The sequence below is a fragment of the Corythoichthys intestinalis genome, chromosome 7 (genome assembly GCF_030265065.1).
Source record: "Corythoichthys intestinalis isolate RoL2023-P3 chromosome 7, ASM3026506v1, whole genome shotgun sequence".
Taxonomy (NCBI): domain Eukaryota; kingdom Metazoa; phylum Chordata; class Actinopteri; order Syngnathiformes; family Syngnathidae; genus Corythoichthys; species Corythoichthys intestinalis.
In genome coordinates this window covers 47,901,162-47,913,993 of record NC_080401.1, presented here as the reverse complement: position 1 = coordinate 47,913,993, position 12,832 = coordinate 47,901,162, and the positions used below count along the sequence as shown (strand labels likewise).

Below are 12,832 nucleotides of genomic sequence, written 5' to 3'. Positions count from 1 at the left end.
GTAAGGAGAACAAAGCGCGTTAAACAAACACTTCGGCGAGCGGCGACTACGCGATCGCACCTGAAAAAATCATGAGTCAGCAGGGAGCTGAGGCCAGGCCGACATAAAGGGTCGGAGTTCAGCGGGCCAGCTTGCAGGGTCTTTTTCAGACTGTCGGACAGTTCCTGCGATACTGGACGGAGAGATCAACGCATTTATGATAAGACGTACGATCTAACAAAGTATGATGTAACTTTACTCACCGTAACCATTCAGCAAAGGCAGGAGGCCCTCAAGCATGGAGCCAAAAGAGTAACAGTCCCGAGCATGAGCGTGTTTATCAGGAAGAATTTCAAAACCCTCCACCTGAAAACAAACACTTTCTTAAACTTTTGTCTTGATTGTGAGGAAGGAACGGCCACGTATGATGTGCTGACCTGCTCTTCTGGAGGAATGCAGCTGGTGTCTCGAACACTGTGAATGCTCACAAGAAACTGAAGAAAAAGTACATTTGTTAAAATTTCAAAATGTTGGTTTCGCCACGGCGCCGTTAACGAAAATGTTTTTGACAATGACGAGCTAAAAATGTAGACGAGTCCCGGTTTTCGTCGAACCAGACGAAAAATTGTAATATACTGTATATAATTAGGGCTGTTAAACGATTAAAATTTTTAATCGAGTTAATCACAGCTTAAAAATTAATTAATCGTAATTAATCGTAATTCAAACCATCTATAAAATATGCCATATTTTTCTGTAAATTGTTGGAATTGAAAGACACAAGACGGATATATACATTCGACATACTGTACATAAGTACTGTATTTGTTTATTATAACAATAAATCAACAAGATGGCATTAACATTATTAACATTTTGTTAAAGCGATCCATAGATAGAAAAACTTCTTAGTACTTAAAAGATAAATGTTAGTACGAGTTATAGAAATTTTATATTAAAACCCCTCTTAATGTTTTCATTTTAATAAAGCTTGTAAAATTTTCAATCAAAAAATAAACTAGTAGCTCGCCATTGTTGTTGTCAATAATAATTATGGTGCTGAAAGTTTGTAAAATTTTCAATCAAAAAATAAACTAGTAGTTCGCCATTGTTGTTGTCAATAATAATTATGGTGCTGAAACCCATAAAATCAGTTGCACCCAAGCACCAGCAAAGGCCGGCAAAACACCAAAAAACACAAGTAACAAGTGGAAATGACACTTTGCTGTCATTTTAATCTGTTTGAACGGGGCATGTGCGTTAAATGCGTCAAATATTTTAACGTGATTAATTAAAAAGATTAATTAACGCCCGTTAACGCGATAAATTTGACAGCCCTATACATAATATACAATACAGTGATCCCTCGCTACTTCGTGCTTCAAACTTCGCGCCCTCAGTCCAGTGCAGATTTTTTTTTTCAATAAAAAAAAAAAAAAAAATACAGATGAGCTGTCCCAAGCCGATCGCACTGTCTCCCTCTACCTCCCTTGTCTTTGTTCGTCAGGCAGGCAGTGCACGTGCACTGGAGTTGTTTATTAAAGTTAACTATGATTGACAGATGAATGTGTTTGAGCTTGCCAGAGTCACAAACTTCTGAAGCGCCGCATGCTTCAATCATCGTTTAACTTGTTTAACAGTTGCTGTGGCAACTCATTGTGTGTAAGTGAGCAGCTCCGAGCGGATTTGAGTAGACTCACTCAGTGAAGCATTTAATAAAGCCAAGCATTTTTCTACTACTACTTTATTCTTGTTTAAAAATAATTTGGTGGGACAGTAACATGTTTAAAACTAATCATAATTATTACATTTGAAGAGCTTAAAAAAGTTATTAAAATATGTACATACATATTTTTTTAATTATACTTTGGGGGAAAAAATGAAAAAACAGGTCTTAAATAAGGCTGAGTTATACTTCTACAGCAGACCAACGCCGCCAAGGCAGACCCGACGTATGACCGTTCGTCGTAGCCTGACATGCATCTCCACAATTTTCTGACTAGTCGACACGTCAACGCTTGGTGACGTGGCGCAAATGGACTGTGATTGGTCCGCTCAGACTGTTGTTTCCGGTTCAGCGCGAAATCACCGCCATTTTAAAACATTGTTTTGCTACACGAAAAATTGACCAAGCTGACGAGAGTATAATCGAAGAGCAAGTACGACGACTTCTAAAATGTCTCGTCAAGACATTATAAAGACTGCCAAATGGCAAGGTCAGCGATTGCATAAAAAAATGGAAAACCCCCCGAGACAAGTATGTGTGTGTTCGGAAGCGAACGGCCACCCGAAACCCAAACCCTGCCAGCTTTTTAATCACTTTGTCGTATTTTTGGTTGTGGTCTGCTCAGACACATGAAAAATTAAGAGGGAATATTGGTCGTAACCTAAAAAATTCAGTTTTTAAAGCTGTTCGTAAGTAGAAGTACCACTGTATTTCCATTCATAAGACTAAGACGAAAATTAAAAGGGCTGCCAAAAACAACAGTCTCAAAACATTTTCCACTATTAACTCAAGTCAACGATTTAAGGTGGGCAGCACTCTGGAAAGAACATTGACAATTTAAGTCAAGATGTATCATCTTACCTCTGGAGTTGCTTCGGAGAATTTACAGACCGTCTCCATCCCGCCAAGTTTCCAATGTCCATCTTCACTGACAAATACTGAAGAGACGCATACGTTGTTGTGGCTTGATTTCCCCTGACGGTTCAAGATGACAGGTAAGAAAATATTCCATTTTCTGGCATAAAGTTTCTCCATTGGTAGCTAGCTTACCCTCTCGTGCAAAAAGACAATTGCCTGCAAGAGATCGTAGATTCCAGCGCAGATTTCTTCCGGGGAGAGGTCGTCCAGTAGCAGCTCCAGAGGCTTGACACGCTCTGTGACCAGGTGGACGCTGCCATCCACCTGCACCGAGCAGGACAGGAAGCGCAACAGGCACGGGTGCCTCAGGGTCTTCAGGTGCTGCGGCGTACACATGGACTTAACAACTGGAATGCGGTGGCGAACGATTTTCTCCTGTTAAATAAACATACCTTAGCTGCTTTATTGACCTTATCTTCTTTGCCGCGCTTGTGAACAAACACGGAAGCGGCCCTTCCATCCTGGAGCACCGCGGAGAACATGGTGAGGCCAAAGGGAAGGCTCAAGAGCGGCTCCTCCGGCGTACAGTTCCGCACGGCGCTACTCTCGGCACCCATGGCCACTCACCTTCCGCCGCGCAGCACCTGCGGGTGGTCGCAGTTAAGTCACTTACATGGAAGTGAATAGATTCTTTTCAAAATTAACAAGAAGTGAACTGAAATGTGCTTCAAATCAACAGAAAGCAACACCAAATCAACAGGAACTGATCTGGAAATTCCCCGAAGTCAACAGGAAGTTGCCTGAATTGCCAAAAGTCAACAGGTAGCGACCACAAATCACCAGGAACTAATCTGGAAATCCCTCATTAACAAGAAATGCCTTGAAATCAAGACGTTACCGGGAAGTACCGCAAAAATCAACAAGTAGTGACCCAAAATCTACAGGCACGGATCTGGAAATTCCCCAAAATCAACGGTAAGCAACCCTCAATTGCCCTGAAATTAGGGCTGCAGCTATCGATTATTTTAGTAGTCGATTAACCGATGAACTAGTTAGTTCGAATAATCGAGTAATCGGATATGAAAAAGTAAAATACCTGAGCTGGGCCTCAAACGGTATATATATATTTTTTTATTTAAATGAGGATCTATGTATAACAAAAGAACAATTGGCTAACATACGTAGCAAAAGTCCGCTAGCTTAAATGCTATAAAATGCTAACTTTTTTATTTTTATTTTTATTTTTTTTTACAAATTTTCTTAACAAATGGTTCAGATACATGGTCTCATCTGACCAAGCCACACGGTCCCAGCTGAAGCCTAGGACCGTGTGCTTTGGTCAGATGAGACCAAGATTGAGCTTTTTGGCAACAAACACTCTAAGTGGGTCTGGCGTGCCACGAAATATGCGCATGCTGAAAAGCACCTCATACCCACTGTGAAGTATGGGTGTGGGTCAGTGATGCTGTGGGGCTCGTTTCGCTTCCAAAGGCCCTGGGAACCTTGTTAGGGTGCATGGCATCATGAATGCTTTGAAATACCAGGACATTTTAAATCAAAATGTGTTGCCCTCTGCCTGAAAGCTGAAGATGGGTCGTCACTGGGTCTTTCAGCAAGACAATGACCCTAAACATATGGCCAAATCTACACAGAAATGGTTCACCAGACACAAAATCAAGCTCCTCCCATGGCCATCTCAGTCCCCAGACCTTGTTTTGTTGGCAAAAGGGGGTTGTACAAAGTATTAACACCAGGGGGTGCTAATAATTGTGACACACATTATTTGATGTCAAATAATTATTTCTTTATGTGGGATTTTTTCCCCCACTGAATAAATGCACTTGTATTGAAGGTTGGATTTTTCTCTTTTTTTCCATTAAAGTCCCATATTATTTGAATTAAAAAAAAAATATTAGAAGCCAAAAAACACATCTTAACCAGGGGTGCCAACAATTATGGAGGGCACTGTATTCCCACAAAAAACAGCTAAATAAACCTATAAACTAAATTACGAATGCGTTGTAAAAAACATTAGCGCAAACAAAAAATTAGCTTATGTTTGTCTAAACAGGGAGCAGCTGGATTCAGCCATGTGAAATAAGGCAGACTAGAGAGCAGTGTATTTAACCAAATCAATAAAACTAAATGCAAACACTTTCAAAATAAACCATTACAACGCCACTTTAATTAAATTAAATTTGAATCTTTTTATCTAATCGAATACTCGAGTTAATCGGTTAATCGTTGCAGCACTAACTGAAATACACAAAAGGGACCAAGTTGTGAATCATCTCAAATAACAGCAGACCCAGGGCCATATAGAAAGAGAGTTGCGACACTCCCATTATACAATTTTACTTCCAGGTAATGGAGCCTCAAATAGTTGTACACATCGCTTCGACGAGGGCAGACCCCATTCATTTGAATGGCTGGTTGTCTAGTATATTCGTAGGTAAGTTGATAAAAAAAAAAAAAAAAAAAAAAAATCTTTTGAATTTTCAACTGTCTGTATTTTATCAGAAGCCATTTATGATGTATATGTTGAGCCTTATTTGTATGTGCAGAGCATAATCAAATATATTTTATCTTGTTTGATGAGCAATTTTCTCTTACTTTTTAAGCTGACTGCTAACTGGGAAATTAATTAAAGGGCAACTGAAGAGCTTTTCGGATTTCGTTCTTGAGTGTTTTACTCGGTTGAATTGTATTAAATGCATCATTCGCTGTCTCAAAAAGTCACATAAAAAAATAAATAAATAATTGACCGCGTAGTTTTTGAGTTATGGCCATAGCAACACCATAGCAACGAGGGACGCGACGCCCTGCCGACCGCTACCTGATGACGTAACTTCTAGGGAGCCTCGCCACCACTCTGAACACGGAAACATAGCACCACGCTATCCTCGCCATATATTGCAAACATTTTCTGGGTTTTACTCGCAAGATTCGTCATGCCATCTCGATGTGTAGCGATGAATTGCTCACAGGAAGACTCGAGACTATGAGTTGTCCAAAAAAACTTCTCCTGCAAAGGTTTGGACCGTTTTTGTGAGCATGCATACAGGTCCACAATCGGCTCAGTTTTCATCATTTCAGCGACGACAGCTTTGAAAACCTACAACAATGCAACCTTAGTTTTCCAAAAGCGTAAGTAGACCATTACTGGCTTTTCTTGATAAACGAGGGGGACTCCTACTGCCTGTTTGTTGAAGTGCGACATTTTTTTGTTGTTGCTGTAGGCCTGTTATAAGTAGATAGGTTTGTTGACAGGTCGTATACTCATGTGATTTTATTACTATATCAATAGGTATTATGTATATTCAAATGTCCCCAGTACCAAATAGGTCCTTGGCTCGTTTTTTTTGGCCTGTCAAACATCATGTTTTTTTGCTCCCGATCCGATCCCGATCGTTTTAGTTTGAGTATCTGCCGATCCTGATATTTCCCGATCCGATTGCTTTTTTTTTTGCTCCCGATTCAATTCCAATCATTCCCGATAATTTTTCCCGATCATATACATTTTGGCAATGCATTAAGAAAAAAATTAATAAATTTCGGACGAATATATACATTCAACATACAGTACGTAAGTACTGTATTTGTTTATCATTACCATAAATCCTCAAGATGGCATTTACATTATAAACATTCTTTCTGTGAGAGGGATCCACGGATAGAAAGACTTGTAATTCTTAAAGGATAAATGTGACTTTGTATATTGTGACTAAATATTGCCATCTAGTGTATTTGTTGAGCTTTCAGTAAATGATACTGTAGCCATTTAACTGTTCTGCCTGAGTGCATGATGGGAAGTGCAACCATGACTGTGCGCAGTGACACCAATTGATATATCTTCTCTGCGTTGGGAAATAACTTAGGGTGTTAAGAAAAGATCAACTACTACCTTTCTTCCCCACATTGCTTCCCACGATATTTCTAATTGTTGAGAGAGGGATTTTAAGGCTTTAGCCAATTAAATAAAGGCTCCAAAGACTGCCAAAATTCACTCTTCTCATTATACGCTGCCTTTTAGCTCTATATCTAGGTAAAACGGCGCCATCATAGATTGAACGCGACAATGCGTGAGTGGGCCGTACAGCGCATGCGTTAATTGTGTTAAATATTTAAAAGGGATTAATTTAAAAAAAATTAATTACCGCCGTTAACGCGATAAATTTGACAGCCCTACTTCAAGCCAAGACATCTTTAATTATAATTCCACTAATTCGTTCCACAGCCCAAAAACCTACACTAAATCCTTAATAAATACTCCTGTTACTATTACAAAGAGCAAAACAAATGAATTATGAATAAAAATCAGAGTAATAATACTATAATAATAATAAAATAAAATAAAAATACCTGTAATAATGTAACGAATCGGGTTATAATGTGGCGGACTTTTTTGCTGTGCCTGAATGCACCGCGGGCTGAGCAAGAAAGCGCGGTTCTATTTTACTTCCCGTTTTGATCCTAGCGTCAGTTGCCACGTTTACATGGAGCCAAATATTCCAATTACAATCGGAATATTTGTTCAAACCGAATAAATGTGTTCCATATAAACACCTCATTCGGAATGAACAGGCCCAAACCGAATGGAATTTCATTCCGATTCACAGGGGTGGAATATTCCTTTTCCCAAACCAATTAGAAGTAAAATTATATCATTTAAACAGGGAAGCGGAATGGTGTCTGGTTGCGTTCTTTCTGCACATGCTCCGTACTGACGTGGTGACGTCACTTTGTGACGTAAGTAACGTCACTTGCAACATGGCTTCCAAGCACAGCGCACCTAATTGGAGTCCGGCGGAAAGATTGTATTTAATTCAAACTTTAAAAGAATTGAATATAATTGCTCGCTTAGACGGGCGTAAAACGAGGAACAGTGAACAATTTAAAAAAGTTCACGTGAGGTTACACGAAGCCGGAAGAGACCGGAGCGTTGACCAGATTAGAAACCGGTGGAAAACCGGCTACTACAAGGCAAAAGAGCAAAACAGCAGAAACGGATACGACCCCACAAACACAACAAGTGGGTTAAAGTTAAAACAGCAGCACTCCGACGATCGATCTCCATGTTTTGCAACGTGACGCTTTGTTTGATTAATCTGCGCATGTCAGACGGCAGTTGTCAAACGTCCTTTCGGAATAAAGGCAGTCACATGTAAACGCTGGATCGGAATAGATGAAGTGACATGTAAACAGCTGATCTGAAATTTCCATTCGGAATGATTTGAATCGGTATGAATAAAAGTCAGCATGTAAACGTGGCTAGTGTTGCACAAGTTGATGGAATAAATGATTAGAAACCTGACAAAGCTGGCGATTTCTTTGGCGATGTTACCACAATTAAGAATTGTCACCTTGACTTATAAAGACTGGCGAACGGAGGAGGACCGCTGGCCGAGATCGACATTACATTACATTAAAGCTCCATTTCAATGGTAAGCGTCACCTTTTTCTCCACTTGCACTAACCTTTTTGGATCAAGTGTGGATTTCTCTCACAAGAAAATCAGCCATGCGTCCGTCTTGCGGCAAAACAAAGACACTGCGGCGCTGACAAAAATCGTCAAATTTCGAGCATGTCGTCGGATGTAGAAACAAATGGCAAGTCAAATTTTACGTCGGATGTCGAAAAGATTGTGTGTCGAAGCAATCGTATGTCGAGGTACCACTGTATACAGCATATATAGAGGAAGTCGGACATCCAGGCATTTAATGACGTCACCAGCCACAACAAAGCGTCGCCATATTGAAAATGGGGTAAAAGACGACTCACAAGCAGTTGCTCTGTCGTGCATTGTAATACAAACATGTTGAACTTTTGTCTTAATTACGGTCTTTTTTCCGTCGGAATGACTTAAAGTTGCTGTGTTGCGGGTTGTCACACAAGGAAGAGTTCGGAGCCGCATTTGCAGTTCTTCTTTCTCAGTTCCGTACAGTACATATTCCACGTAATTGATAAAGGTCAACTTACTGGGTGACTTTATGAGGTAGTTGTAGATTTTCCGAACTCCACCGCAGGCCATTCCTTTGTTTATCCAGCTATCAGCTGCGACTTTGTATGGGCAAATTTGCAAGCCAATACATGGTAATTTTAAATTGTATCGCCTCCTCGCGTCTGTCGGCAGTGACTCGTGATAATAGTAAGCCATGTTTAAGACGTTTTTATGAAATAAGACGCAAAACATACCTGAAATACCGTAATTTTCGCACTATAAGGTGCGCCTGACTATAAGCTGCTACCCGCCAAATACGACACGAAAACGGCATTTGTTCATAGATAAGCCGCACTGGACTATAAACTGCAGCTGTCCTCACTGTGTTATGGGATATTTAAACCAAAAGATATTAACCGGTAACATTTTAACAGTGGCATCATAAGACTGTCGTAAGACTAAATGAATCACCATGAAGCTTTGAACCAACTGGCTGCAATTTGGCCATCACTGCTCCCTTGGAGGGGACAGCAGAGGTTGACCTCTGCTGCTTCCTGCTGTAAACACTGTTGTCATTTAACTTGCCTCCTAGCATGCATACAGCGCAACAGATGTAAATCACAATCGAAATTCATATTCTGTGCTAATTATTTCTTCAGTTCCAGTTCCAGTCGTTTCATTAATTGCTAGTTATGGTGTTTGGCAACACTTTATGTGACAGTGGCGCCATAAGACTGTCATTAGACAATCGTAACTTTGATATGACACTGTCATGAACATGAATGAATGCTCATAACAGATGTCATTTAGTGTTATCTGGCAAATTATCTCACTTTTGAATGGATGTAAAAGATGTAAACTGGACATAAATGGCATTAGTAACAATTTACCGGATGACACTTAAAGACATCTTTCATAAGCATTCAGTAATGCCCATGGTAGTGTCATGTCATAAATATGACCGTCTTATGGCAGTCTTATGATGCCACTGTCAAATAAAGTGTTAGCAAATTCCGTGACAAGCAATTAATGAAACAACTGGTACAGTAACTGAAGAAATAAATAGCACAAAACATGAATTTTGATTGTTATTTACATCTGTAGCGGTGCAATGCAAGCTTGGGGGCATGTGTTGGCCATTAACCCAAATAAATCAACATATAAGCCACACTGGACTATAAGCAGCAGGATTCAAAATGAAAGAAAAAAGTAGCGGTTTATAGTCCGAAAATTACGGCATGTGAATTTCAGACGTTTGTCTACGGAATGTTAAGCTGTGCGTGCCCCTTTCGCAAAATGCTGTTGCTAAGCGAGGCGACGTCACGCCGACTTCCTCCATACCTGATCCTCTGAAAAATGGCTCGATCGGCCCGATTTCTGATCACGTGACCAAATCGGGGACATCTCTAGTTAAGATGAATATTGATTTGGAAATCTTCATGAACATGGATGTAAGGTTAAGTTAAGTCAGGGCTAATCCTGTAAACAAAGTACAATAAACCTTACTATTGTTCTAACATCTTAAGTGGTATTTCAAAAATGAACTCATTGACAGCGATAGACGTCCAATCCATTTGGACTGGGTGGGGCAGTCCTCCCAGTCCAAAAGGATTGGGCGTCTACCTCGTCAATGGTACTGACACATGACCATTCAATGCCAGCCATCCCAATCAAAACAAATTTGACGTCTATTGCTGTCATTGGCAGTGAATGATTACGCAACACGGGAGACTACGTGCTAAGAGCACATTGAGGCGCCACTAAGGTTGACACTCCAGTCACAAATACACATGGAACACTATTCTGCCCCCACCATGAATTACCTGTATAACTCGACTGGCGGTGAGGAAGAGGTTAGCCAGCCTTAGTTCCTTTGCCAGCTGGCCATTGCTATGTCTTGCCGTGGCGCAGACCGCGTCCAAACCACCATACGGCGCTTTATAAAACTTAGTAATCCACGCGAGTAATACCAGTGGTCAAGTTGTTGTTCAGTGTAACGTCAGAAATCGTATGATATTCATCTCAACTATGCTAACGCGCTGTAAACACGGCTACTTCCGGTATGGGTGAAACCATTATTCCCGGGCAAATCATGGCAAACTGTTACATACTGTATGAAATTCCTGATCATGTTTGACCTATAGCCAGTTTAATAGAATTCCTCAACTCAAAATGATCATTTACACCACTAAACCCAAATAAAAATGTCACTAACTATTTTTAGGCAACAATATAAATCTGGACGAAATCCCCTATTTTCAGTGTCAATGGTCTCGACTGCAGTGGTGTGAGGTAGTGCGCGATGGCAATTATTTCTGCCATGAGGTGGCCAGGAGTTTCCTGATTTTTATTGGACAAATAAATATTCCTGTTTTTAAAATATACACGCTATGCATTCATCACTTAAAACGGCCATACCAGTATGTGTACTGTATGTGTGACTTAACCTTCAGCGACAGTTCAAATTTCCCAGCACTTTTTGGGTGAAAACAGTTCTATAAATCTACAGTGATACCTCGTCTTTCGCGGTTAATGGGTGCCGGATCCCGCCGCGAGAAATGAAAACCGCGAAGTAGCGCCCCCCCCCCCGTTCAATGTGTTTATTTTGATTTAAAATTTGAAAAAGATACATATAAACCATGTTTTCCCTTTTCCCCCAAAAGTATAATAAAAAATGCATATTTTAATAGTTTTTAAGAAAAAGAAAAAAAAAACAGCAACTCCATTGCACTGTCTGACGAACAAAGATCAGGGAGAGGGAGGGAGGGCACGAGAGTGAGACTACGTGATCGGCTCGGGACAGCTCATCTGTATTTTTTTTTTAATTAATCTGCGATGGACTGAGGGCGCAAAGTTTGAAGCGCAAACTAGTGAGGGATCACTGTATTTATAAAACATTCACACTTAGTATCATGTTTGAATTTCATTTCCGTTTTATATATACTACTATATATATATATATATATATATATATATATATATATATTCAATCAATATAGTTGTTAAACATTACAGTGTTTTTATTGAAACAATGAAATAATTTGAAATTTACTGGACATGAATTTCCACATCCCAGGGGCCCTGGAAGTCAATCACAGTAAGGGTGCTAAGGATTTTTTTTTTTTTTTTTTTTTTTTCCATTCAAAAACAGCCTTTTCGGTCCAAATTTGTCATGCTCTCACTTTTCTCTATACAAGGTGTGCACAATGGCGGCAGACACGCATGCTGGATAGTTTATGTGCGACTACTAGGCTACTATAAAGACAGCGTTCCATTTCACCTACAGTATGTGTTGGAGTTTTTGCATTGGAAATAAAAGCCCGTGTATTGCGCATTTGCGCAGCTAGACAGCGCAAAGACACACGAACACATTTGAAAACTAAAAGGTCATATAAACCTCAGTTTAACATGCCCTTTTCACAATACAAAAATAAATTGCACACTAATATCCAACAGCGCCCTGCAAAGCGGGAGCTCAAGAGCAACAACAAACAATAATATGGCTACAATGCAAGCATGCCTTACATATTTGAAGACACCAAAGGTAGATTTCCTTTCTGGACTCCACGGTCTACACCTGCAGCAAACTTTTCCTCGCTGGGCACAGTTATAGTACTGTCATCATAATCATCTTCATTTTTGACCTTGGATTGAATTTTAGCCGTTTTTGTAAAGCAAAAAATCGCCAATTTGTTTTTGTGCCATGTTAACGCCTCATTTTTTCCGTTCCAATAGTGCCTTATTCAACATGACAGAGTAGCAAGCAAGGTGTCAGGTGGCGACCATGTTATTAAAAACAAAACAAAAAATACGCTATTGTTTCCATATGTTTTATTTATTTTTAACAACAATAAAAAAGAAGCTACCAAAACACTTCCCTCCTCAACACCAGGGGCTGCTGCAGCACCTCACTTCCTGCTCCATTGCCACATCCACCTGGAAATCATAACAATCTCGTTTATTATCCAATACAAACAAACATCGTCTGCCTTATGGACAGCGACATGTACCACTGCATTCTCATTCACTGAAATGTTTCAATATACAAAATGTGAAAAACACATTTTTACCTGCATATTTTTGCACATGAAACCATGTAACAAATGATATTAGGATACATACCAGCATAAAATGCATGAGTTTCAAAATAAATTTCTGAATGTATGCATGAACTAAAATACTGTATACCTGAAAGGCAGAACAAACCCTGTGGGCCACAGTGGCGGTCAGTTTTGTCCCTCGGGCTTCCAGTTTGACGCGTGCTAATCTTAACAGATACAAAAAAGGGCATAAAGGTATTCTCAAATATGATATTATACATTTCTTAG

The 12,832-nt window shown here is 39.9% G+C and overlaps 1 protein-coding gene across 4 annotated transcripts in view; it reads right to left on the bottom strand.

The window, feature by feature from the left end:
- Positions 1–12,832, bottom strand: part of scyl3 (SCY1-like, kinase-like 3) — a 324,580-nt gene that overhangs the window by 21,479 nt on the left and 290,269 nt on the right. For 3 of the 4 annotated variants that reach the window (XM_057841174.1, XM_057841175.1, XM_057841176.1), the window contains 6 exons: positions 3,016–3,207; positions 2,756–2,944; positions 2,567–2,680; positions 417–473; positions 243–345; positions 61–172 (listed from right to left, as the gene is read on the bottom strand). In XM_057841174.1, coding sequence (XP_057697157.1) covers positions 61–172; positions 243–345; positions 417–473; positions 2,567–2,680; positions 2,756–2,944; positions 3,016–3,180 — 740 coding nt within the window. In that variant the 5' untranslated portion in view covers positions 3,181–3,207. Of the gene's footprint in view, positions 1–60; positions 173–242; positions 346–416; positions 474–2,566; positions 2,681–2,755; positions 2,945–3,015; positions 3,208–10,327; positions 10,583–12,832 lie in introns of those variants that run through there. The other variant, XM_057841173.1, reaches the window with a different exon arrangement.